At 40.2% G+C, this 27551-nt stretch overlaps 2 protein-coding genes across 7 annotated transcripts in view; both read left to right on the top strand.

The window, feature by feature from the left end:
• pHCl-1 (pH-sensitive chloride channel 1) overlaps positions 1-16831 on the top strand; it is a 46904-nt gene extending 30073 nt beyond the window's left edge. For 3 of the 4 annotated variants that reach the window (XM_065347627.1, XM_065347629.1, XM_065347630.1), the window contains exons 3-14: positions 368-466; positions 2312-2400; positions 2853-2917; positions 3694-3914; positions 4109-4191; positions 4958-5095; positions 5753-5905; positions 6213-6427; positions 7490-7540; positions 9680-9823; positions 11408-11560; positions 11930-16831. In XM_065347627.1, the coding sequence (XP_065203699.1) occupies positions 378-466; positions 2312-2400; positions 2853-2917; positions 3694-3914; positions 4109-4191; positions 4958-5095; positions 5753-5905; positions 6213-6427; positions 7490-7540; positions 9680-9823; positions 11408-11539 (1380 nt within the window). In that variant the 5' untranslated portion in view covers positions 368-377 and the 3' untranslated portion in view covers positions 11540-11560; positions 11930-16831. The remainder of the gene's footprint in view (positions 1-367; positions 467-2311; positions 2401-2852; positions 2918-3693; positions 3915-4108; positions 4192-4957; positions 5096-5752; positions 5906-6212; positions 6428-7489; positions 7541-9679; positions 9824-11407; positions 11561-11929) is intronic. The other variant, XM_065347631.1, reaches the window with a different exon arrangement.
• A 1242-nt stretch (positions 16832-18073) lies between these two features.
• LOC135833834 (Y+L amino acid transporter 2-like) lies at positions 18074-27465 on the top strand. 3 transcript variants are annotated; one of them, XM_065347625.1, is made up of 15 exons: positions 18074-18216; positions 21183-21461; positions 21551-21650; positions 22821-23028; positions 23459-23681; positions 23812-23927; positions 24025-24150; positions 24244-24343; positions 24722-24766; positions 24875-24998; positions 25182-25285; positions 25960-26056; positions 26214-26451; positions 26534-26570; positions 26639-26804. In XM_065347625.1, exons 4-15 carry the CDS (start codon positions 22827-22829, stop codon positions 26658-26660), a joined length of 1434 nt encoding a protein of 477 aa, XP_065203697.1. In that variant the 5' UTR covers positions 18074-18216; positions 21183-21461; positions 21551-21650; positions 22821-22826; the 3' UTR covers positions 26661-26804. The 3 variants fall into 3 exon arrangements, 2 of the variants coding, with proteins under 2 accessions (XP_065203697.1, XP_065203696.1); XM_065347624.1 differs by lacking the exon at positions 26534-26570 and adding an exon at positions 26994-27465 and having other exon boundaries at positions 18078-18216; positions 26214-26363; positions 26639-26816; XR_010556563.1 differs by lacking the exon at positions 26534-26570 and having other exon boundaries at positions 18075-18216; positions 26214-26533; positions 26639-26698.
• Positions 27466-27551: the final 86 nt, after the last annotated feature.

Raw genomic sequence — 27551 nt, 5'->3', positions numbered from 1 at the left:
CCTTCGCTTTCATATTCGTATCTTGCACTTGAAATACGAGTATACGTATTACGTACGTATACCTACCTTGTAGTAGTGCACTGCAGTATTTGCTCGTACATATGTATGTACGTAAGTATATGTATCTTTACGTATCGTGACATGTCGCAGACGTATAATTATCAGCCTACTACATTTATTTAAAAAGTAGCTGGGTACTCGGTGTTCTTTTTCTACGTTATTGAGAGATTATTTTACCTAAGTATTTATTTATTTTACGAGTAGGTATTTCATTTTCATTTACCCTAAGTACTTACTTACTCGTACCGGCGTAATATTTTCTCGGTCGGAGATTAATTCGATTGGGTTTTGCGTTTGCTAATTTCAGATGTCCTAATATGGATAAAAGTTTGCTGTTACGAGGGACCATAATCTTTTTATGCGTTGTATCGAATGCGATAAAAGAAACCTTTTCGGCTGTCGATTTGTAAGTATCACGTCTATTTGCTCGATGATGCTACGCGTATTTACTCTACCAAATAGCGCTGCTGCTGCTGCTGCTGCTGCTGCTGCTGCTGCTGCTGTAGGCAATATACCTGTCTTTTTTGTCTTCGATATAGGTACCTAACGAGATACTAGTAGTCGTAGGTACCTATGTACATACCGTGTAAGCTGTAAGCGAGCATTTATGTAATGTGGAATCTCGAATCTCGAATCTCGAACCATAACCTATACCACTTGCTCGCACATTAAGCCACCCGTCACCCGTCACCCGTCATCCGTTCCGCGTGCAGCTGTGCAGCTGTGCAGCTGTGCACCGTTACCCATCTCCAGCGTCAGGGTCTGCGCTATAATACTCGTACCTCTTACCTATACGACGTACTCGTGCGTGTTCCCAGTTCGTATTCGCTATTCGCCTACGATATATACCTACACATAGATTTGCTGCTATCGACACATGTTCGTACAGTCCCAAATACGAGTGCTTACTTTGAAAATTTGCGAAAATAATATACCAACTCGTGTTTTACATAATACCTATTATATTAGGCTAGGTATTACTCGTAGTTTCCAGCCAAATATGGTTCGAGCCCGCGAAAATAGCGAGTAGGTATAGCCTACAGGCTACAACCCTTACAGAGGAAACATTTGGATAAAAAAATTTACGAATTTGGTCCAAACTACGAGTAGTGTTGATGAATATAACGTAGGTACTTATCTATATCTATAGATAGTTTGACGTTTTTGATAGGTATCAATAATTGATAGTATATTATACTCGTATATTGCGAGGAAAAAATTAACCCCTTAGGCTGGAAGAAAATTGCGTTTTCAATTTGTTTTATGATCAGGAGCAGCCAGCGCGAAAATATCTACGATGAAAATAATGTAAAAATAATTTTTGTGTCCTTTTCCCAGATTTTCGACTCTCGATCGCATTGATTTCAAGTTTTCAAAGTGGATTTTGGGGTCGATGTCGCGGGTCAAAAAAATCTAGAAATAAAAAAAATAAAAATTCGGGGTCATTATCTTCAAAAATCGTCACCTGTAAAATGTCTAAAAATCGTGCTTTGTAGGATACGAATATAGGCAGGTAGCCGATAGTGCGGTGCTACTCGAGGAATGGCTCGAAAACAAAAATCCACACATCAACAAGGCAGTTTCATCCTACCTACTTCTACACTTTTACAGTCCTACTTACCATCGAATAATAGCCGGGTGCTGGCAGAATCTGATGTTACGTAAAATCATTTTCCTAAACTTACCAATAATCGCAATCGGGATTAACTGATCGAGTGATGAAATTTTTGCTAAAAAAACTAGGTATAGGTACTTACGAGTATACATACATAGCGCATAAAAATGACGAGAAACTCCCGAAACGTTGAAATAAACGCCCGCGCCACTAAGTAGGTACAGAAGGTACCTACCTACTGAAAAATGTATTATACGATGCGCATTATTCGGGCCGAGTGAGCTGCGAAAATCACATTACTCGTAAATTTCATCTTCGCAAAAGTACTCGTATCCGCGGGAATCACTCGTGAATTTATTAAGGAACGAACGATCGAATGATCCGTAAAAATGACCAATTCGGCAAAATTCTAGCGTTTTATACCTACTTAAATCAAGATTTATGTTTCGTAATCGCGTACCTACGTTCGATGTTTTTGCGAATTTTCGCAGTAAAAAATGTCTCGAGTAGTGGCAAAACACAAGTGTACCTATACGATACGTGTCGAGTAGGCACTTAGCTAGGTGCTTAGTGCTTACTTACAGGGCTAAATGCTTTTCTGATTCGTATAATATGTATGTATGTATTTGGTTGCAGATTCGACGAAGGCAAATCCGATAAAGAAATTTTAGATAATCTGTTGAAGAGAACTCGTTACGATAAACGATTACTTCCGCCAGTTGATGGTGAGTACCTCCTACCTCTACCTTCCTTTTGCCACCATTCTCATCAGCACTCTCTCTTTTCGTCTATATGTACATTGTACATTAGGGCGGGTCGAAAAAAAACGTAGGTCTCAGAATTTTCTGAAATTCACATATGTGGTTCCTTTTGAGTTGAAACCACCCCAAAAAAAAATTTAGCCCCCCGCGGCACCACGTGGCTCAGCCCCATGGTGCCGCGGGGGGCTAAATTTTTTTTGGGGTGGTTTCAACTCAAAAGGAACCACATATGTGAATTTCAGAAAATTCTGAGGCCTACGTTTTTTTTCGACCCGCCCTATTGTACATACATACCTATAACGAATAATATTACACGCCAAGACTCTCGTAACTCACACGTACATTGTACACACATTTCGTATGTACCTGTTTACAAGTAGGTACCTACTCGTGATTACGCTGTTTTCTGATTTTAGGTACTCTAACTGTGAACATGAGTGTACTTCTAATGAGTCTGGCCTCACCGGACGAATCGAGTTTGGTATGTATTTGTACTACTGTATGTACATATTATTACGAGTATCTAGATTCTAGATACGTGCCAAGTATGAACAGGACTAGATCTACGAGTATAAAATACGTGCAAATAGTAAGCGACATAACAGGGGGAGGATGAGATACATTCGTTTCGTACCTACTTGTCTGTAGAGATAAAAATTACCAACCTACTCGTACTCGTACTTGTACTTGTAAACGAGGGAATTTTGTCGCTGAATTATTTTAGTAGGTACTTACGCGGAGTGCGAGAGTGCGAGAGATGTCGTTTTAAAAACTTGTAGTCCTAGCTCCTAGATCCGCCACAACTTTATACCTAGTTGTGGCGGTATTTATTCGTTTATCGATACCTAATACGTATGTATGTAGATGTACTTATAGTATAGATATAACTAACGCAAGTGGGTAATTATTGATACTCGCGAGTATGTACATTGGCGTGGATCGTGATTCGTGAAAAAAAAGTCGACGAATTCTGACCAAATTTAGCAGATGAGATCTTCATTTAGAGTTGAAAATGGGCCCTCGAACGATTTTTTCAAAAATGCCCTCTTATTTTTTGCGGGTATCTTCAAACTCGAAACGAATTAAGGTCTCCGTCGAATTGAGTGAAAATACATGGACCGACTATTTTTTTTATGGCCGATCCACCCTAATGTGGGTAGTGGGTAGTGGGTACGTACGAGTACCTCTACCTACGACCTACGTGTACCATACTCATACTCATACTCATACTCGTACTCGTACTCGTATATGATTTAGAAATACGAAGTGGAATTCCTGCTGCAGCAACAATGGCAGGATCCCAGACTGAACTACGGAAATCAAAGCAAATACGAATACTTGAACGGTATACACCACCACGACGACGTCTGGCTTCCTGATACTTATTTTATAATGCACGGCGACTTCAAAACGCCTCTCATACCGGTTCATTTTGCTCTAAAGGTGTTTAGAAATGGCACAATCGTGTATTACACTAGGTAAGTGCAAACTGCCAACTGCCAACTGCAAACTGCAACCAAATCCGTTTTTAAACAAATCAAAAATCGTTCGCGGGTCTTGTTTTATACGAGTACTTGTACGACGATTGAAAATTTTAGGTGTCGGATATGTGTAGGCTATAGGCTAATACGAGTAGGTACCTATCTAATTTTCGTTCATTTGCAAATTATAGACGACATTTAATTTTATCGTGTCAAGGAAGTATCAGCGTATTTCCATTTGACGACCCGCTGTGTTCATTCGCCATGGAAAGCAGTAAGTAACTTACGCTTACACGTATGCCTAATATGTACCTATCGCTACTCTCGTTAGGCCTAATGCGCTCGCTAGTCGCTTGTACGGTATATGTACTGCAGGTTTTTCGAAAAGTACTAGGTACCTATATACCTATATGTAATAAGCTGTACCCAGCACCCAACTGATTGGTCTCATAAATTTGATCCATCTTTGTAGTAGATACTTAATAGGTATCTAATCCTTCATTATTATCGACAATTTCGTGTAAAAATTTTGCACAAAACATGTACGTAATTTTTAGACAAAATAGCCAATAGGGCCTTTAATGCCGCGAAATACGAGACACCGCCATTGCCATCGCCATCGCCACCCCACGTCACTCACCCTCTCACTGATTCATAGTCGTAGTAAATACGTAGTAACATACTCGCATGTATGTACGTCTACGTAAATGCATCGCATCGCATCGTATACGTACGCGCCACACGTGGTTAGGCGCACCCGCGTTTGCGCGTTCCACGTTAATAAAGTTGCCTACTCGGTTTGCCGTAAATACGATAACTCGTCGCCTCCTCCGCCTCCTCGTGCCTCGTACTCGTATTTACGGCGAACCGAGTAGGCAATTTTATTAACATCATCGGCTCGGCCGGCTCGCCGCGCCGCTCGCTCGCGCATTTTTTCTCACTAAATTTATTCGATTTCTAATACGTGCAATACGTATCATGCGAATGCAATAGGCCTACTCGGTATACTCGTGAGTAAATATTTTTTTTTCATGTTTCAGTATCATACGAAAAATCAGCAATCGAATACGTATGGAAAAATGACGAAGCAACGTTGAGAAAGTCGCCGTCTTTGAAAACATTGAACGCTTATCTGATAAAAAATCAAACTATTACATGCAAGCTGGAAAGTTGGCGAGGTAATGGCGAAATTCATTACAAAAAATTGCGATTGTTTGGAGAATTTATTGCAAAATTGACGAAATCAAAAACAAAAAAAGAAAACTCGGATAGTATTAAAATTGCACCAAAAGTTCGGTCCAAAAGATTCGGGCACAGTGAACTCGACGATATGTTTGGGTGATTGGTATCTCCCGAAATATCGCGTTGTTCTCGCGATTTTTAGATTAATTTAGGGTTCTGAACTGCATTTTCCGAATTTTATCAAATTTAAAAAAATCAAACGATCAAAAATTATTGGGAAAGCTAAAATTTCACCGAATCGAGCTAGAAAGCTTAAATTTGGTAAATGTCCCATTTTCAACGTCACAAATCGATTGGCATCGTTCTCGAACCGCTTGGAGCAGTTTTTTTTTTTTTTTTTTAGCCTCCGGCCGATTCTTGAAAGTTGTAATTTCTACAAAATTTTACTCCGTGAAGTTGGAAAGCTAAAATTTTATTCATACCCCGATTTTGACATTTCGAGTCGATCGGAGGTGGTTTTAAATCGTTTTAGTGTCGCCTCGGTCGTATTTTAGAAATTCCTAATTTTCAAAAAAAAAAAAAAAAAAGAAGAAGAAGAAAGGCCATAAAAACCTACGAGTATATTAATCGCGGCGATGTGTACTTATTTGCAGGTAATTACAGCTGCTTAAAGGTGGAATTAATGTTCACCAGAGATCGTGTGTTCTACTTTACGACAGTTTTTATACCGGGTATTATTTTAGTGACGTCTTCGTTTATAACATTTTGGCTGGAATGGAACGCCGTGCCTGCCAGAGTAATGATTGGTAAGTTACTCGTATTCGAGTAGTCGCGGAGTACCTCCTACCTCCTACCTCCTACCTCCTACCTCCACCTACGGCTACAGTTGCGATAAATATCATATAAAAATGTCTAAACCCTCGAATGGAAGTAATACGCTGATTATATAAGTACCTATATTTGTACCTCGACGAATAGATCCGCTTAATTTCCAGCAACTCGTACCTATTTGATTTTGGTCGACAACTACCAACCACCTACCACCTACATACCACCTAGCAGCTACCAGCTACCAGCTATATTATAAAGACGAATGTACGTATGTGTTGGCAGGTGTTACGACAATGCTCAATTTTTTTACAACTTCAAACGGTTTTCGCTCCACTCTGCCCGTTGTATCGAATTTAACAGCCATGAACGTTTGGGACGGAGTGTGCATGTTTTTCATTTACGCCAGCCTTTTGGAATTCGTTTGCGTTAATTACGTCGGACGTAAACGGCCGCTTCACAACGTCGTTTACAGACCCGGAGAAAATCCCGTAATACAGGTAAAAACTTTTTACCTCGTATATACTCGTAGGTACTTACATAATATTACCCGAACCGAAACGTTGACCGCTGCAGGCTAATCACCATCACACCTTAAATTATGTGTACGGTGTACCTGTACAGCGTATGCCTACCTACCTACATAATTAAGTAGGTACATACTGTATATGTATCATTTTTCATTTTTGAATCTGCATTCTGCCTGCAGTACCTATCTACTTACCTGTTTTGATACGAGCAACCTACGTACGCGTAATGTATGAGAAGAATAGCCTTTCATATATGTATAATGTAATGTAACTCAGTTTAACGTCTACGACTACGACAACAATATGTACCTCTACCTATCTACTCGTATTCTTTCTGTATGTGTTGGTGTAGGTATACTTACTTAATCGCTACACGTAGGTACTCGTAGGTACAGGATAATGGGTAATGGATAGTACCTAATGAAAAGTACACGGTCCGGCCCGCTCCCCTTTTGCCTTTGCCTGGCGGGTGGCGGGTGGCGGCGGGTTATTTGCGGTACGGGCACGGGCACGGGCACGGGTACGGGTAGCAGCCGTTAATCATCTTCTTAGGTGCTCCTTAATGATTTTTCTGCTATTCTGTTCGTCGTTCTACTCGTACGTCTACGTACATACCTACTTGTACGTGTGTTGTGTACCTAATTACAAAATGCCAACCTATAGGTACCTTTATAGAATAGTTACTCGTAGTTGGGTGTTGTGTATTGTGTTACATTTTGTATTGTTTTTGCGTACCTATTTATTAAATACCGCGTAATCGTAAATTACGTATCATCATCATCGTCGTCGTCGTCGTCATTGTTATTATTTTTTTATCTTTTTTTTTGTTTTTTTTTTGTTTTTGTCTTTTTCTTATCATTTTTCTTCATCGTGCGATGTCTGATTCTATACTTACCTACGTATTTGTACTTACCTATCTATCTGTATGTATATCTATTTTTTTCTCAACATTTTTGTTTTGTTTTTCCGTTTCAATACCTAGATAACTATACGGTTTGCATGTGTGTTTTGTGCATTTTTGTGTGTTTGCAGCGATTACCCGTTGTGCTCAGTCAAATTGGTATTTTTATGTCAACTCCGCTGGTAAGAACCAGCTTAAAAATCCGCTTATTCGTTTCGTCTTTTCCTTTGTATTTTTTTGTTTTTCAATTTTTTTTTCAACTTTTTAATAAATTACATTTTGTACGTAGAAATTCTTTGTTTTTACTATTGAATTTTTTAAAATTTATTCTACATTCGCGAAATATTTACTTACTTTTTTGGTAATTATAATTTTGCGTACCGTACCTAGGCTTCGAGGTCTACAATGCAGCTTTTTCACGAAGCAAACATTTTTCGCTATTTTTCACATTTTTGTTCGCGTCTTTGACTTTGTGCGTACCTCTCTACCTATACGTGTAGTCGCGTCTTTCGTCTCTTTCTCTTTTTTTGTTCGTTTGTTTGTTGTTGAGTTTTGTTTTTTTTTTTTTTTACTTTCCCTCTTTTTGAATTTTTTTTTTTTTTTTTGGTTTGTTCTTTTCCACTTTGGGGCGAACACTTATGTACCTGAAGCCTACCTATAATACGTACCTACATCTCAAATTGTATGCGCAAATCGCAAAATACCGTACTCGAATATTTTGTAGTCGGGTGTTACACAAAATGTACCTATTCGTATTGCATCTTAGTTAGCAATTAGACAACGGAATGCCCTTTCTTTTGTAGGCGAGACCTAGGATCTAGTGTGTGTGTGTGTGTGTGTGTGTGTGTGTGGTTATTCGAAGGGACAGTGTAAGTAGGTATACTCGCCGCTTATCGCATAATATACGATTTTGCGATAAGCTCCATTTTATTCATTTCAGCAATCTAAACTGAGTAGGTACTAGGTACATATGAAATGTACCTTCGTACCTGCATAAGTTGGTATATACCTACTTAGCTAACAATTAAAACGGGAATATGCAACACGCGACGCGTACGGTGACTATTAGATGAGGTTTACAAAGGTGCGAGGACTGACCAGTGACCAGTGACCATTTCGATGTCGAGCACAAGCCGCCGCACGCCCACGCCCACGCCTTTATTATTAGGCTACTACTGCACTTTCTTTTTTTGCCTGTCGCTGCTGCCACCGCCGCGCCGCCGCTCAAATGCTCCAATTTTGAAAGTTTTAGCCGGAAAGTTTTCATTTAATTTGTACTCGAAATTGCCGGCGCGCCGCGCCGCGCCGTCTGTTTGCCACGTTTTTCTCGTGACGCGTGACGTGACGTTGAAATACTCGTACCTACTACCTACTACCTACGATATATACGTAGGTACATACATGTAATTACGTATGTACTTTACGTTCGAAGAGCTTTTGGTATTGTTAAGGTATATGTGTACTTGTGTAGGTACCTACTTATAGCGCATGCTACAACATTGGTGCAACGAGTAAGTAGATGTACACATAAGTACCTATGTACACGAGTACCTAGCTGTATTTTCATTCACGTTGATCCGAATCGAGTGACCTACTGATTCACGTAGCATAGGTACCTATAAGTGATGAAAATGTACCAAACCAAAGGCATCTCACCAAGTATTGAAGATCCTGTACAAAAATAAGACGTATACCTACTTGTACACGTATTCTAATTTTTATATCTACTCGTAAGTCGAAAATTGAAAGCCCTCATCCTCACTGTCCACGCGACGCGTGCGGCGTACGGCGTACGGCGTACGGCGTACGGCGTATAGCGATTCGATGCGATGCGATGCTATGTATTACGAGTACATTGTACCTACAGGGTGGACAGAGATATCGTGAACCCCTCAAAAAGTTTTCTGCTAAATATTTCGGTTTTCGGTTGATCACGGTGAATGATACGAGTACGAGTATACCTAATAGGTAATGATAGTGATAGCGTATGATTTTGGTTATTGGACTGAGATGATAACTTTCCACTAACCATATGAAATATTATGCATCTACGAGTATTTCACGCTGCCAAACTATACCTAGTTACCTACCTATTTTTAATGATAAACTTTCTGCGGGGTTGACGATACTAGTATTTCTGTCCACCCTGCAGTACTGTACCTCTACCTACCTATAGACGCTAGACGCTAGACCTAAATTACTCGTACCTATACCTATTACTGGGTGAGATTTTCACCGAATGCAGTTACGAGTATATGTACTCGTATACGTATACGTATACCTATCGTAATGAGCACGTTGACTTGATCGTATGTCCGCAGGGTAACAATAATAACAATAAGAAACGCGATGAAAATGGCAGCGATATCACGTGCACCAACTGTACAACTGGTTGCACTCCAAACGCTTGCAAACACCAACACGAAATCAACAACGTTGGAATTTTAGGACCAACAACGGCCGACGTAAGTGCCTTTGGCTTTACCTCTACTATTCTACTAAGACGTACTACCCTACTTATCTATACGTATGTATACGTATACGTATACGTATACGTATACGTTTTTTCCGAGAAATAAAGCGTCGGTTATTCGCTGACGAAGGAATGACCAGAGCTCTAATCGAACGCTGCAATCGGACACCGCATTTGGACTCGACGATATCGTATTATTCGAAAAAAAACGCGTTTTACACGATTTTATTTTTTCGAGAAAAAAATTGTTGGTCATAAATCGAGAGGAAATTTGGACCGGGAGAGCGGGAGGGTTTGTCGACACGGTGAATTTATTTCTGGTGACGCGTTTTTCTCCCACAGGCTTTTATCGTTCGGGCATTGTCAGTTTTTCAGTTCAAAATCGAGCCAAAAAATTGTTTCTGAAAATTACGTTTTTCACGACCTTTTCCGACTGATTCGACGGCGCTTAGCAGAAAAATTACGTCCGATCTGGACTGCACTGGACTAGTTGTTTTTGAAGACGAAATTGAGCAAAAATGAATTGTTTCGAGAAACAAACGCATTTTATCGAAAATAATAGTCTCGTTTTTTCGGAAATACATAGGTAGGTATACGAAATTTTCACCATAAAGAAGCGACGAAGGCTTCGTGCGGACGCCAGATTCGGACTCCGCGGCCCGGCCTCGAGTTGGTTGAAAATCACGATGAAAAATGAAAAAATCCTACCACTTTCGACCTAACCAGCTAATAAAATATGTTAATTAGGTATATAGGTATACCAAGATTCGTTGCGAACTTGCGGGAGCAACGCGTCGAGTTAATAAAATTGCATAATCAGTTTGCCGTAAATACGAGGCGTATTATTTTCGAAAACAAGTCCAACTATTTCGATCGCAAATCGAGAGAAAATTTTAGCCAGGGGAGTTTCTCGAGAGTCGGATATTCTCATCCCGAATGCCTCCACCTGAAAATGTCCAATTTTCACACTCGAAAGAGGGCCGAAAAATTGCTTCTGAAAACTACATTTTTCAAGTACTATACGACCACTTTTGACTACCTAATTCGAGGTCGCTGCGCTCGAAGCAACGTCCGAATCGAGCCTCGATTTATATCACGTATACGTATATACTTTACTCGAGAAAATTTAATTTTTTGCAAAAAAAAATCAGTTTTCAATAAGGGAGCAACCCTGACTTCGAATTAGTCTGAAAACATATTTTCCTCAATTTTTTTTTGAAAATTTGCATATTTTTTTTTTTTTTTGAGAAAAAAATTTATTTGCGAATCGAGTGAAAATTTGGGCCAGGGAGCTTCTCGACACGGCGAATTAATTTCCGGATTTCTGCACAGATGAAAAAGTTTACATCGGATTAGCTCCGTTCACAATCCGATTAGATCCGATAAAGAATACTCGATCGAATCTGACCAAGTAACCAGATCGGATTAAATTTGATTGGAAACTCGATCGAATCCGATTGATTACTCGTATTATCCCTCGCGCACGTCCGATGTAAAGTGCAATGAGAAACCAGATGTCTGGCTCCAGTTGGCAGTTGTAGGAGTGTTTACATAGCTACTCGTTCTTGTTTTTCAGTTGAGGAAGAAAGAGCCACCGCATCCGATCCGAGTTGCCAAGACAATAGATGTGATTGCCAGATTTGTTTTTCCCGTCGCGTACGCTCTGTTTCTGCTCTTCTTCTTTTTCCATTACAAGGGATTTTCGTAGAAGCTGAAATCGTGTAATTTGGTGAGTAGCTACCTAAATATGTATCTACACGTACGACGTATATCCTGCATTTTTATTTTTAGGTACCTAATACCTATACGTAATGGTATAATATTATAGGTACCTACCAACTTATTAGGGCTGGTATTACGACAGACGACATCGACACTCCGTCAACGTTCCGTCAAATAATGACGGAGCAAAGAAGTGCTTCGACCTCGCGGTTAACGCTTTGTCAACGTTTGCAGATTGTCGTAATCGTAATACCAGCCTAAAGTATGTACATACCTTGGTTATTTCTACTCGTACGTCGTACGTCGTACGTCGTACGTTAAAAATAAGATCCCGAACAACTTGGTAATCGTAGGCTGATTAACTGCTCATTTTCAGACTATCGTTTTGACTGGCGCGGACGCGGACGCGGACGCGGACGTGGACGCGGACGGGCGTGCCAATAAAACAGTTTAGCGGTACCTACCTAGGAGATGCTACGTGTACGTGTACGTACCCTCAGGTCGTACGTATGTGTATACTGTATAAATGTTTCTGTGGCGATCGCATCGATGTGTATCGAGTAGATACGACCAGTAGTTATTACGCGTACCTATACCTACGTCTTATTAGTTGGATTCCGGATACCGGATGCCAAATGCCAATTGCCAATTGCCAATTACCTATTGGGCAAAACGAAGCGTACCTTATACGTACGAAAAACCGTATCCAGCTGCGGCAATGACGTGTACACATATTTCACAATGTACTGACTACTTACCTTCTACCTACTTAGCTGCCTATCTGCTCGTGCTCGTGCTCTCGTATTCTCGTATCTACTTATTCGTATTATTTGTTTAATCGTACGCGTACTCGTACTCGTACTCGTATTACTTCGAATGTAATCAAAACACTCGTATATTGTGTATTTACGTATGTAAGTATGTAATGTACATATCTAGGTATCTAATTTTAATTTTTATCGTTTTCGTTTCATTGCAGCGCAACGTAAGACAGTACATCTCTGTGTTTACTCGCGTCGCGTCACGTCCCCCTCCTCTGTATACCGTATCTGTCCAAGTGTCCAACCTCCCTCCCTCCCTTCCTTCCTCTAGATGCAGTATGTACTGTTTACTTACTTACTGGATTGCCGGTTCAATATGTATTACCCTACTAATTGTACATATTATAAATGTGCCGATGCCGATGTCGATGTCGTACCAAACTAAAAATAGTATTGTTCGATGTGCTGGGCAATGGGCAAGGGGCAATGGGCAATGGGCATGTTTGCAAACTCGGGTATGGTATTACGTACGTGGCCCAGCCGGTGCAGGCTTTCGTTTTGAAGACAGGCGATTTCTCTTACGGACAGTTTTGAAAGAAGATGTAATTGTAAGTAAAAGAAAGCGAAGCATCAACCTGCGCGGTGGTTACCTATACCTACAGCAGTACAGCTGTTAAGTGGACCGTTTGGTAATGGTACTCGAGCTCGACCGCGACACTCGCATGTACCTTGACAGGTAAGGTACCTACCTACATATATGTACTTTTGTAACCGTGCCCACTGCCCTGCCCCATCGTCATTGTTATTAGGTATCATAGCCCATATAGGTGCGGTATTCGTATTGCGAGTACCCTATCTACTTACTCGTACTTATGCAGTTATGCACCTACAAAATTGTAATTGTATCTATGTAAATTAATGGTAATGTAAGATGCAGATGTAGGTATACCTTACTCAAAACCAAAAGTAGTTACCAATAATTACCATACCATACCATACCAACGCCGCCGCTGTACCTAGTCTTACATTTAGTCGGCGAAAATTTTGTTTTGTACTTTTTAAGAAATTCGCAACGAGAGCTTATTTTGTGCCCTGCCACGCGCGCGTTAACGTTACTCGTGCAACGTACGTGTACACCTGTACACCTGTACACCTGTATAGCTGTACAACGTACAATATCAAACTGTACCACTAAACCACTATCCATCCACGCAACTTGATCCTAATACCTAGGTACCTAAAAAAATAAAACATACTGTAATTATATTACGTATACGTATCCAGTGTAGTGTAGACGTATCCCTACTGTAAATGATGAGTCATGTGCGGTAGCTGTAGTCTCATTTCCAACTATGGGAATGCGAACTACGGTACACAGCAGCTACACACTACACACTACACAGCTACAGCTATTCGCTCGTAGGTAGACTTGTAGACTTACTCGCCTACCTAGGTGGCTAGGTATCGCTAATACGATAACGATACGTAAGTAGGAAAAGTTGCGGTTGGTTTTTGACGACAAAAAGCAGAAGCACCGAAATTAAAGCTACTACATATATAAGCTTGGAAGAGACCAATCTAACCTTGAAAAGGTAACCAGCCGAATTGGCTAAGTTATTTGCTCAACATGATGTGATACTTGTACGGTAGGCTAATTCAGTCGCATATTAGGCCTAACGCCTAACGATAGCGATAGCGACATTGCCAGCCAATTTTTACAAAAAATAACACCTAAGTAGATATACAATACCAGCTACCACGTGTACTGCTACTGCACAGTGCACTTACACACTCGTTATGCTTTTCCGCAGTAAACCATAGTAAAATTGGACCCGGTCGCAAAATGGGCGAAAATTGCCTTCTCTCCTCAGTCCCCAGTCCCCAGTCACCACAATTTGTCCCACTCCCACTCCCACTCTCACACTAACTATACTCAGTAGCCCCCCCCCCCTATTTGATTCGAGTTTCAATATACGACGAGTAGGAGTAGTTACTCGTGTTCGTACAATCGATTTACCTATACCTACCTATGTACTTATTTATCGAATTAATGTTTTTATACTTAAATTAGTGTTGGTAACCGCAAATTGCAAATTGCAAATCGTAAATCGTAAATCGCAAATCGCAAATCGCAAATCGCAAATCGCAAATGCAACACCTATAAAAGTGATGATTTACCCGTTCACGAGGACTCATTTGTTACCTACTGCGCGGTTTGTGTTTTCTTAGTTATTAACTACTCGTATATGTACGAGTACGTATAGGGTACAGGGTACCGGGTACCGGGTACCGGGTACCATACGATTGCGATTACGATTACTACTCGTTATTTCATCGTTTATTTTTTAATATAAATGTACAACGATATTATTACAAATTACAAATACGATTAACTATTTATTACGGTTATACTTTTATTAATATTTATGTATTTATATTTTTTACCTATTATTCACAAATTGGCACCAATTTTTTTTTGTTTTTTCAAAGAAACTCCGAGCTTTGATATTGCCTTTCACCGACAGCTTGTCGTATGTATTAGTGTAACGAATTTAAAATTTGAGCTTTATGTCATCGTATGTACACACCGTACATCACGTATCCTTATCCTTATTCTTATTCTAATTCTTACTCGTACAATGTACCTACTTAATACTCGATACTCATCCACTCGTTTGTATCTTACCTATAAAATACCTATCTACATTCTACAGTACCTACTACCTATTGTATCTACTCTTGCTCGAGATACTGACGATAGTCGATAGACTATCGATAGACCCATACAGAATACAGATACTTTTTGATCTGTACGCGCGCGTATGCCGGCAGCCGGCAGGTACCTGTAGTCGGAGGCGTGACGAATGGGAGAGGGCACTGAAATTTTCCCGACTTTTTTCGCCAGATTTCTACTCCAGACCTCCCACACCCACACCCACACCCACACCCACACCCTCGCAAATTTTGGATGCTCGAACAAATTTTGAGTAGACTAGGTAGTACATAGGTACCTACCTACGTCTTAATGTTGAATAATTTTAAATTTTCAAAAACGGCGCTGGTCTATAGCTGGTTGAAAATCAAATTCAAAAAGAGAATAGAACACTTGTTTGTCCGAACAAGTTGGGAGCGCAACATTTTTGGAAAATTTTCGATTTTGTCCGAAGCGAAGCGAGTGTGAGAGCTTCAAATTCGAGAAGTGAAAACCCGCGGTTTTTTGAAGATTCCTCGATTTTCGCCGTTCATACAAGTTCTTATCGACTCGACGTTTTGCCAAATTTTTTCTGTCTGGATCGGGAAGGGGGAGGTGAAATACCCCCCCCCCCCTCCTGTCTACCAAACAACTTCCCGTGTGGCACGCTTCTGCCTGCAGTTCTGTATGGTACATATCAATTATCAACCCCAATAGGTACCGCAATAGCTATACCGTTGACCGCGCTGCATACTCGGAAATAATTTTTTTTGTTAAAACTGTACATAAGTTGGTCATAGTGAGCAGCAGCGCTGGGTATCTATTATGAAAATTCGTTAAAGTTAACGAATTCGTTAACTATTCGTTAACTTAACGAGAGATATTTTCTCACACGTAAACTTAACATGGCTTAACGAAAAGTTAACGAAAGGTCGCAGAAAAAATATGCGAGTTAACGAATTCGTTAACTCTAACGAATTTTCATAATTCCAGCCCTGGTGACTTGTGATTCGTGCATATGTCTATTTCTACGTGTCCAACCTACAAAATTTTAACCAAAAAAAAAAAGAAAAAAAACTCGCTGCGACGTGTGCATGATCGAAATTTTTTAGCACGCTGTAATACCTACCGCATTAATAATTTCAAAACAACAACTAACTACCTACCTACCTACCTACCTACCTATGCCAAAAAACTAAAAAAAAATTACCGTCATCTCGTATTCTAATATAGGTAGGTATAATTGTTTCCGCATGTAGAATATCTAGGTAGGTACCTAATTTTTTAAGAGACCTCCTTGCGGCTATACGATCGAGTACCTACATTACTTGTAAGTTGTACTTGTTCTATCCACGCTCACACATTTGCAACCTTTTCTACTTATCCATACGCCATACGCCATAAATGCGATTATCTACATAGGTACACTTACCTACGTACGATTGTATGTGTCTAATACCTATACGTTTACGTGTATACTTTAATACCTAGTACATATATGTTTTATTGTCTACAAAATACTTGTACTAATTATTTACTCGATTACGTAATAGAGGTACGTATTGTATGTTTCATGTTTACTTTTCTTTTCTTTTTTAATTTATTACGAGTATCTTCTTCTTCTTCTTCTTCTTCTTCTCCTCCTCCTTCTTCTTTTTATTATTATTTTTGTTTTTTTAAATTTATTTTTCGTTTTTAATATAATATAAGTTACCTACCTATTTATTTTGTATCGTTTAATCATACGGTATAACATTTTTAGACGACCATTATTTATGTGTAAAAAACCATTTTGTTAGTTTAATAAATCGTTGTTATAAAATGGGCCGAGTTTCATTTTTTTAAATGACTTATTTGTAGATCAATCGGGTACCTACCATACAGTTTGTTTGTTTGTTTGTTTGTTTGTTTGTTTGTTTGTTTTTTTTAGAAAGAAAAACGTCGCGAATTAGTCGCAGCATTCTTTAAAATATACATAATGGTTCGACAAAAAAAACTATCATTTTGAAAATTTTGCGGTTTAAAGTTCCTTTATATAAATCTGAGTAGCCTACTCTAAACCCTCGGGCTCGTGTTGTAAATAAACAGTTACATCATCTCGAACACGTGAAAATCTTTTTTGAATAAAATTCATCGCGTTGAAAAAAAAATACGACTAGGTACCTATTTGTATTTTTGAGTTTAACGCGATGCGATATATTATGTACTCGTATTTTTGTAAAAAGAAAATTACAGTGCGAAGTCGTTAAGCTCGTTTCTTCATTCCAGAAAGTCGCAACTCTTCGTCTTCACGCGATAGTTTGAATCACGGATAAGTTTTTTGGTCGAGTTGATTTGATTTGATGCTAGATCAGACATGATAAACCGCGGACCAGGCCTGAACTTTATTCTGACATATTCGGCTGTCTGATGCCCGGCTTCAGTCAGACGTGTCTGTATATGGACAGGGACACGGCTCATCTGGCCAAAATACGAGTACTATCCTATGATCTGATCGATCAAGTCAGGTCCGGTCCGGTCCGGTCCGGTCCGGTCTGGTCTGGTCTGGTCTGGTCAGATTATCCGCACCAGGTTTTCAGCTTATTTATTCATCCATCCGTCTGTCTGTCTGTCTTCCCAAATTCATCTGTCTGGTCTATCAAGTTGATTGACCGTGGCCGGCCTCTAAAGATCATTGACCTCTGTCTATGTGGCTTTTCAAAATCACTGACTTACATGTCTACCTTCTCGAATGGTTGTCTGTCTGTCTGCGTCACGCGGATCGCCTTGCCCCCGGCCCAAAAAGACATACTAGGTACTTACTACTTATCCACCTAACTTGGAAATAATTGAAAATGTCCGATACATTATACGTATTTTTGTAGATTTAGAAATGTTTAACGAATTGCATCGCGTTATCTACCACCTACCTATGTTTAATATTAAAGCGCCAAACATATTTAAGAGGTAGGTAATCTTTTAAACATTGAAATTCGACAGAAGCAACAATTTTTGTACGCGTATAAATGTGCACTCTGCACAATGCAGATGGCAGCGTGCTCGTACGCCGTACGCGTAAAAAATCAATATTTTCACGTCGACTCTACCGATGCGAGTTACAAAGTAGCATTTTTTCATTTTTCCGACAACTACGAGTAAACCAAACGATATTAGGTATAGGTACTCGCATTACGCCGTGAATTCTTCGATAGGTACACCACCTTTTAATTGGTAAGTTATTTACGTTGATTTGATTTGTTTGCTTTTTTGTTTGCTTGTTGGTTTTTCGCGCGCTCGAGCGCAGCGTGTCTACTCGTATAGGCGCCATCGCCATCGCCATCGCCATCGCCATCGCCATAGAATTTGGTACTGGATTACACGTGTACGCGTTGTACAAGTTCATGGGCTACATGGCTAGAATACTCGTACGCTTTTGCCCTGGTACACGACACGACACGACACGACACGACACGACACGTATTTAACTAGGTATTAGGTACTCGCGCAAATCGAAATCGCACACAAGAATAAACGTGGTTTCTTAATACGAGTACCTTCGACAATCCTATAGGGATATGCCTAATATACTCATTAGGTACTCCGTAAGTATTACGAGTAGTTTCCAGCATGCTTCTAGCATCTAGCTGTTTGCTTGTGTCATACGCACGAGTGTCGAGTATGTCTAATGTACATACTACATACAATAATATACATAAATGTACCTATGTCTCTACGAGTAACTACTCGTATGTGTGGCTGGGACACGTTGCAGCATCACTCTGACGCTGCGCTGTTCTGTGTTGCAGTATGCAGAATATGCAGTATGCCAACTGCCAACATTGTCGACTGTTTCTCGATGTGAAAATTTACTATGTACCTACTATACCAGTATACCTATTAGGTCCTAGGTAGGCTCTTGATGGGTATCGATTTGTTTTAACGTTTTGATCGATTAAGATTTAGTACATATTTATGACGATCGATGATGACTGAATGTGAATAAAATCCTTCAGAGCTAGCGCCATGGCGCCATTCGGTCGGTTCCACTTGCAAATTTCAACTACCTATGGTATACCTATGATGTCTCTACGAGTATACGTATGTATTAGAAAAAAATAGTGGCGCATTGCGTCACGAGCGCTACGGGATACGGGCTACGGGCCACGTGGTTACAAGTACGCAAATCCTACGTACTCGTAAGTTTACTCGACATGTGTCGGATGTGAATTACAATCGATCGTAATGATATTGAGAAATTTTCCAATTTCATAATTAGGTATGTACATATGTGACCCTGCCTGACAAAATCGACCATTTCGACAAAATTTCAAAAAATGATTTTTTTCAAAAATCCGATCTTTCAACCCTTAAGATTTATTTTAAACGTCATTATTTTGGACACTTTTTTTTGTCGAAATGGTCGATTTTGTCAGGCGGGGTCACATATATGTACATAGGTATTAGGCACCTATGCATAGGTATAAAATACTAAGGTAAGTGAATTGACCAACTTTTGTCTTTCATCAAAAATTAGGCTATTCTTACTCGTATCTTCAAAGTTTGGCGCGAGCCGCTTGAAGAATACGCGTATGTTAATAGATTTGCATAATCCGTTCGCCGCGCCGCGCCGTAGATTTACATTAAACCAAAAATGAAGTACGCGGTAGTTGTTCGATTCGACTCGACTCCGACTCGAGTTACTTTCTTCACACTCGGAGAGGTAATCTAGTAAAATACTCGTACCTGCGTAGGTCTACGTACCTAATAAGTAATAACCACGCCACTATATTGTCCATTTCTACCGTGAACCGTTACACCTGCTACACTGCTACACTGCTACAGGGAATCGCAATTTCTTGCAAAACTGTCAAACTTTCAAGACTTACACTTGGAGCCCACCAGCCCACCTGTTTGCAAACAGTAGATTCGACGGAGACGGCAGGGGCAGGATACCTACACCTACGAGTAGAAAACAGCAGTTTCGAAATCGGCATACTTAATTAACATTCAAAAAGTCAAAGTTTGAACCTTTTCATATAGGTAATACTCGTATGTATATAAGGTTATATTTTTTAAATTGCTACGGAAGCGGGAAGACCAACTTTAGCACCTATAACCTTGGTAGCTGCTTATTGCTCATCTTCACCCCTTGGCCCTCGGCCCTCGGCCCTCGGCCCTCACCCGTTTTGCGAGATTACAGCCGAATTCTACTCGTACGAGTGTGCGAGCTTGAAAGTAAATTTTCAACTCGCGAGCGCGGATAAGTACGAGTATTTAGTAAATATCATAAAAAATGGAAAAAAATCACATTTTCAAAGAAGGAAAAATTTGGGTAGAAATTTAGAAAATCAAAAGTTTACCAAATTGATCCGAAAAGCAGAAATTTGATACGAAATCTATTTTCGACTCGCCGAATCGATTGAAAACGATTTATTCGTCGCTTTCGAGCAATTCCGCAGCCTCGCCGAATATTTTGCAAAGTTTAAATTTCCACGCAATTTCGCCCGATCAAGTTGAAAAGCTAAATTTTACTATGTAGATCGATATATTCGAATTTAAACGCGCTGGACCGATCGGAGGTGGTTTCAAGTCGTTCCGCAGCCTCCGGCTCCGGCCATACAAGTACTTTCGAAATTCCAAAAAACCGTCGCAAATTTGGAATTTGTTAGTAGCACCGTTGATCGTTCACCACATCACCACACATCGTTTTTCCAAAATAGGTACCTATCTATTTATTACATACGAGTATCTGCACTTACGAGTATTAGCGACCCAATTTTGTGCAATTACACGCCGTCTTTCTCATCAAGTAATTACTGGTTGCAAATTGCTATACGAGTAGTGTTGTCATCGCGAGTGTGGTTTTCTATTCGCTCTTGTTGGCTGTTGCAGTTCTCGTTCGTTTTATCGCTGGTTTCATGGTTTCGCTGTTCATTTGTTTACCTACTCGTATTTTTGCCATCTTCTTCGCGTATTTCCGTATCTTTGAATTGTTATTCATTTTGCAAGCTCGTTCAACCAACACTCGCTTATTGAGCGTGATTCATTAGTACGACTTGTAACTCAAGTAGGTAGGCTATCGCTATACCGGGGAAGAGGAAGAGGAGGAGAGGGTGCGGGTCTGCGGGTGTTACTGAAAATGTGCATTACATTCGATTGAAATGTGATTTGTTTATTGTCTGTTTTGTTGTTCAAAGCATACCGACACCGAGAGTAAGATGGACTGTTGAAGATAGAGAGACCACTGGTGCGGGTGCGGGTGCGGGTGCGGGTGCGGCGCGGCGCCACGTCACGCCGGAAAACCATGTCACATACGACTACGACTACGTGCACGTGTATTGCGAACGACAGAAGCAGCGGTGGTCTAATCGAGTGCGGCCACGGCCACGTCCACTGGCACTACCGCCATCGTCGGCTGCAGCTTTTAATTAAGCGTGGACCGCGAATTCCGCCAGTCCGCCAGTCCGCCAGTCACGGTAAGAAAGAAGCACGTTTTTGTATGTACCTACATCTACATAATACGGATGCGGCGGATAACTAGCAATAATTTTTAATCCTCGCGTAGGCGTTTGTTGGTTTCCGCAGTCGCAGTCGCAGTCCTAACCGAATCCATGTGCGGATGCGGCGTTAAACCAGCATCTACGAGAAAAATTTACTTATCGTAGGTATGTACTCGTAAGCTGCCATAGTCTAGTGTCAATGGTCAAGTGTAACGACACTTTGGGTGTTCGGATGCATTCGGTGATGCACGTTGATAGTCGAAGTGTACTCGCATTATTTCAGTATTTCACGTACGTCGTACTTGTTCAATAATTTTTGCGATTGTGATTGACTCCTAGTTTAATATCATTAAAAACATTTGTTCTTGGTCCAAGTTTGACAACTTTGGTGACTAGTTATCAAAAATAAAGTATTAATAGAGTATTTAAAAGTCCTTCGTTAAAGTTATTTTGTTATAGAAAGAAAGTAGATAAACCTAAGTTTGGCTTTGGCCTTTGGGGAAAAATTATTTTTCCATCTCTTCTCTTCTCTTAAGTAAACTTGAAAAAGTAGAAGAAAACACATCGAAATTTGAATAATTTGTGATCTGAAAACTAAAAGCACTTCTTGAGAAGGATGAAGATGAGAAAATGATATGCACGCTAATGTTGTACTCTTTAGTCTTTTACAAAGGAAAATTATCGCTGGTTTTGATAACGTTTCTCGTACCTAATGATTTATTGCATACGCATACGTAATTTTTTTCCGCAATTAAAGTTTGACTTTGATGATACATTCATCATTGATCATTCCTCACTCTTAATAAAATCACTGGAGTATTACTGTATTACCTATATGTACATATTAGTTTGATAAGTAAGAGTGGTCAGCAAAAGTTTTCCAACAATCCAACGTACCTATACAGTTAAGTACATACATCGCGCTTTGATTCTTCTAAAACACTAAAACAGGCAGTAAGTGTATTATAAAATTTTGAAATCATTTCAAAGGATGAAACTGATGAAAGGATTTCAGGATCACGATCGATAAGAGATGAATGAATGATCATCGAATGTCGATTGACTATTGAATTAATAAGAAGCTCGTGAAAAATTATTCCGAACACCCAAAGTGTCGTTACACTTTAACGATAAGTCTTCAACTCTCACTATAGTGTCTAATCTACATACGAGTAGTCTAGTGAAGACTGAAGATTCGTGCTTTCGTGCTTCGTGCATCAACATCTACAAATGCTTTGTTCGAACGTGGCTAACTGGCTATGGAGATGGAGACGGATTCGATCAACGACAAACTACCTACTTATCGTAATCGTATGATTTCTGTATTTCACACAGATCAAGATGAAGATGGCTGGCACGCCAATGACAATGGCCGGCGATACTAGCGCAGGAACCGGGCAACCACGCGAACGCGAACGCGAACGCGAACGCGAAATCGAGAGGTCCTACAGTAGCGACGCGTTCCGAGAAAAATTTCAAATGAAAAAGGAGCTCGGCTTACTGGAGGGAGTCGCCATCATTTTGGGAATTATTCTAGGATCGGGTAATAGTATATTACGTGACAGGAGCGGAAAGTATGCGATTAACGAGTGCGAAGTTTAAGGAGCGAGGCGAAGCCGAGTGACTTAAATCGCACGAGTTAATCGCGTTACTGTCCAATCCTGTCTCGTATACTATTTTAATTTCATATGAGAGGAAAATAAATGCTGAAATTTTTAAAAATTGTTAATTTGTAATTTGTAAACATGTGCGGAAAACAGTTACTTTCCTCCCTAGGGAGGAAAGTAACTACTTTCCGCATGTGTTTAGATAGCTGCGTTAAAGACATATTTTCCAACCACAAAACTGTTGAGGAAACTACTCATTTTCCGATCATATGAAATTAAAATGTTGAAAATTTCGAGTAGACTACTCGTAAGTAGAGATAGAGATAGAGATACTCGTACCTATAGCGGCGGACAACTTTGTTACAGGCATATTCATATCACCGAGCGGCGTTTACGAAGAGGCCGGATCGTCCGGCTTCACGTTGGTCATATGGGTGCTATGCGGCGTTTTGTCCATGATAGGCGCCATGTGTTACGCCGAACTGGGCACTTCTATACTCAAATCGGGAGGCGATTATGCCTACATTCGTGAAGGTTACGGCTCGTTACCGGCATTTCTTTTCTTGTGGGACGCTGTCGTTGTGTTTGTGTGCGTATCATTTTCTACCTCTGTCCTCTACCTATATACTCGTACCTAATTACCTACTCGCTATTTGACGACTAATCTTTCATACCTACCTATACTGTTACGGTTACTGTTACTGTTTGACGATTTGCAGACCAACTACGAACGCTATAATGGGCCTGACTTTCGCCAATTACATCACGCAACCCTTTTTCCCTGGCTGTGCTCCGCCTGACGCCGCCGTTAGATTGCTGGCTGCCGTCATCATTTGTTAGTACTCGACACTCGACACTCGACACTCGGCACTTGTACCGCGCCCTCTAGGTAGGCTATAACGCGTTGATTTTCGCAAATTTTACTTTTCTAGGTTTTTTGACTTTCATAAATTGCTACGATGTGAAGCTAACGACGCGAGCTCAAAATATATTCATGTTTGCCAAAATTGGCGCCGTGTCTGTGATCATAGTCGTCGGACTAGCAGCCTTATATTTCAGTAAGTACTCGTATCTACGTAGATGACTAATTCTAATTTCAGCGATTTTATCAACCTACACCTAGATCTAATTATGGTTCGTCGTTCCACCAGATAAAGGCGCTAATTTTGAGAATCTGTGGCAAGGCACAACCAACAATCCTGGCAAAATGGCGATAGCGTTTTATTCGGGAATATTCTGCTATTCCGGATGGTACGTAACAGCAGGCTAACAGACTATACAATATACCTACATACATAGGTACCTATACAGGGTGGCCAGAAATATCGGGTACCCCAAAGAAAGTTTTTCATTAAAAATATACGCGTAGGTTGGCAACGTGAAATAGATGCATATGATTGAAGGAATGTTATCTCTCCAGTCCAACAACCAATCATGTGCTATCATTATTACCCGTATCATTCACTGTGACCAACCCGAGTATTTAGCAAAAAACTTTTTCAGGGGTACCCGATATTTCTGGACACCCTCACACCCTGTAGTTCCTACAATCGTAGGTACCTACTCGTACCCTGATCGCTGATCGCTGATCGCTGATCGCTGTTTACTCTCTCTCTGTCTTTATTCCAGGAGTTATTTAAATTTCATGACCGAAGAGCTAAAGGATCCTTACGTGTAAGTCTTTGCTGAACCTACGACCGTAGGACCGTACACCGCGTACAATACGAGTATGTATTTATGTAGGTACTTACAGCTGTTTTTCCTTGTCTTTGTTTTGGGCAGCAATCTTCCGAGAGCTATTTACATTTCTGTACCGATCGTCACGTTGATTTATGTACTGGCCAACGTCGCTTATATATCTGTACTAACTCCTCAAGAAATGATATCATCTCACGCCATCGCAGTCGTAAGTACCTACCTATACCTACAAGTAAAATACTCGACACTCGTACCTTCAGGCTTCAGCAAAGACTGCGGTCTGCGGTCTGCGATGTGTGTACTGCCGCGTAAGCTTAAGCCCAGCTACGAGGACGAGGACGAGGATGAGGATGCGCTGATGCATTTTGTTTACGACTATTTGTATTTACAGACATTTGCCGAGCATATTTTTGGCTCATTCACGTGGATTATGTCGTTGATGGTTGCCGTCGGAGCAGCCGGTAGCCTAAGCGTACACATTATGACTTCTTCGCGGTACGTACCTACCTAGTACCTACAAGTACATACATACTCGTACAAGTATGAGGAGCGATATTGCCGATATTCCAAAGTGCCCTTAGTCCATTTTTTTCGAATTGCGTTTTAAAAAAAATAACGTTCCAAAACGCGCCTTGTCCATTTTTATTGAATTTTTTTTTTAGCGGTATCTGCTATCTGGTGGATGAAGTGTAGGTATACTGTATACGGTATACCTAGCTGCACTCCTACATCATAGTGTTAAACTCGCCTAAATATAGCCTTTTTACCAGATTAAAGGGGAAATTTCAAAAAGTGCGCGTAGGGTGTTTCGGAATATTGCTCCTCATATCTATGTACTCTACTCGGCGATCAACCAGTGTGCAACATGAGCATTTAGCGTAGCTTCAGCCATGATTTCTTCGAAGGTAGTTGTAGCCTATAGATATACTCGTACTCGTACCTACCAAGTAGATAAAGGAATATTTCGAACGCGAACAATACGAGTATCAACATTTTTTGCAAAATTCTATGAAAATACATAGGTACACAATTACACATAGGTACCGAGACAATCAAATAAAAACACTTTCGAAAGCATTAATCGTATTTCACATTGCGAAAGCAGTATTCTGAAAATGAAACAATTTTCCAATTTACCTTATTTACCCGCCTTTGTAAATTAATTTCAGCATGTGCTTCGTGGGTGCTCGAAGTGGTCATTTTCCAGTCATGTTATCGTATATAAACATCCATAAGCTAACACCTACTCCTTCTTTGGTGTTCATGGTAAGTGTGTAGATGTAGAAAGTAGGCTTTTTCTGCTTTTTCCGGCTTGGTTCGAAAGATTCTCTCGAGTCTCAATTTCAAGAGATGAATTCGTACAGGGTATACACGAGTGTAACAAAATTGTTTGTGTTTTTTTTTTTTTTTTTTTTGTTGGCAGAGTATTTTATCGTTGGTGATGCTATGTACTAGCGATATTTACGTATTAATTACATATTCGAGTTTTGTCGAGTCATTCTTCATAATGCTATCCGTGTTCAGTGTACTACTTTCGAGATGGAATAATCCTAATTTACAACGTCCCATCCGAGTGAGTACCATCGACATAATACGTATTACGTATCAGGCTGCCTACAGGTTTTCTGGATCAAGATCAAGTATAGGCTTACAGAAAATCAGTAGGTAATTTTTCTGTCGAGTCTCTAGATATTCGGCGAATAAAGTACCTAATAAACGATCGGTTCTCTTCTTCTAACCTAGGTATCTATTTTGTGATTGCAAACGTGAAACGTGAAAAGTTAGGTTACCTACCTATCCTATACCGTATAGGCATAGGCGTATACCTACTTGTTTTTCGATTTTCAGGTGCCACTCGTTGTTCCTATAATTTTCGTTATCGTGAGCTTATTTTTGGTAATACTGCCGTGCTACGTGCGACCAGTGCAGGTCGCAATTGGCGTATCAATAACGCTAGCCGGTTTGCCAGTGTACTTCCTTTTCATACAATCTCCTCGCAGGTCCAGCTGGTTCCATAATGTCATCGGTAAGTTAAGTACATACATATTGTACCACAGTACCTACTCGTACGAATAGATCTGAACCAACATGTTAGGTCTAGTCTAGCGTACCTAAACCTATAGATACATGTCTATTATCTACTACGAGTACCTAGTTGTCTCAAATAAGTATGTACTTATATTGTAATTTTTCCATTTTACAGAGGAGTCGACGCGGGCTGTTCAAAAATTATTTTTGTGTACTTGCGAAGATGATGCGTGAAAGCAGCGCAGTTCTGCGCCATACTCGTACCGAATTATATTCCGTTCTGTTCTGTTCTATTCTATTCAATTAATTTCATCTACGAGTACTACATGTTACCGCTCCGAGAGGGTGCGATTACACTCGTAATTACCTATTGCAATTAAGCGCGATCATTTTGCGCAGAATTACCTTTTACGAGTCGCATGTCTAGGTACTTGCCCGCAGCTATTCCATACCAAGGCTCATATTGCGGTAGAATAAAAAACACGCGCAATTCAATTATATTTGTAAGTACGAGTACCTATGTGTATCGGACTACTTACGTGCTACTGTACGTACGGTACATCGCTCGTACTTGTAATTCAATCTCCACTCCCTTTCCCTCCCCCCACCAATTCGAAAATGATCTGTCAATAAAATCTATTTTTGCAGTTGTTTTTTTTTTTTTGTTGTTGTTGTTGTTCAATGGCAGAGCAGAGATAAACCTAAAATCTAAATCTCGCTACTCGACTAAAGT

Source organism: Planococcus citri, chromosome 2, assembly GCF_950023065.1.
Source record: "Planococcus citri chromosome 2, ihPlaCitr1.1, whole genome shotgun sequence".
Classification (NCBI taxonomy): Eukaryota; Metazoa; Arthropoda; class Insecta; order Hemiptera; family Pseudococcidae; genus Planococcus; species Planococcus citri.
Note: the sequence above shows the minus strand (reverse complement) of the source record. Positions and strands in the feature narration are given on the sequence as shown.

Excerpts from the sequence above, each read along its gene's own strand:
- LOC135833834 (XM_065347624.1), top strand. The coding sequence starts at position 22,827 with ATGAAGATGGCTGGCACGCCAATGACAATGGCCGGCGATACTAGCGCA. Across the intron at positions 23,682-23,811 it reads GACGCTGTCGTTGTGTTTGT|ACCAACTACGAACGCTATAA; the intron begins GTGCGTATCATT and ends GACGATTTGCAG. Across the intron at positions 26,364-26,638 it reads ATTTACAACGTCCCATCCGA|GTGCCACTCGTTGTTCCTAT; the intron begins GTGAGTACCATC and ends TTCGATTTTCAG.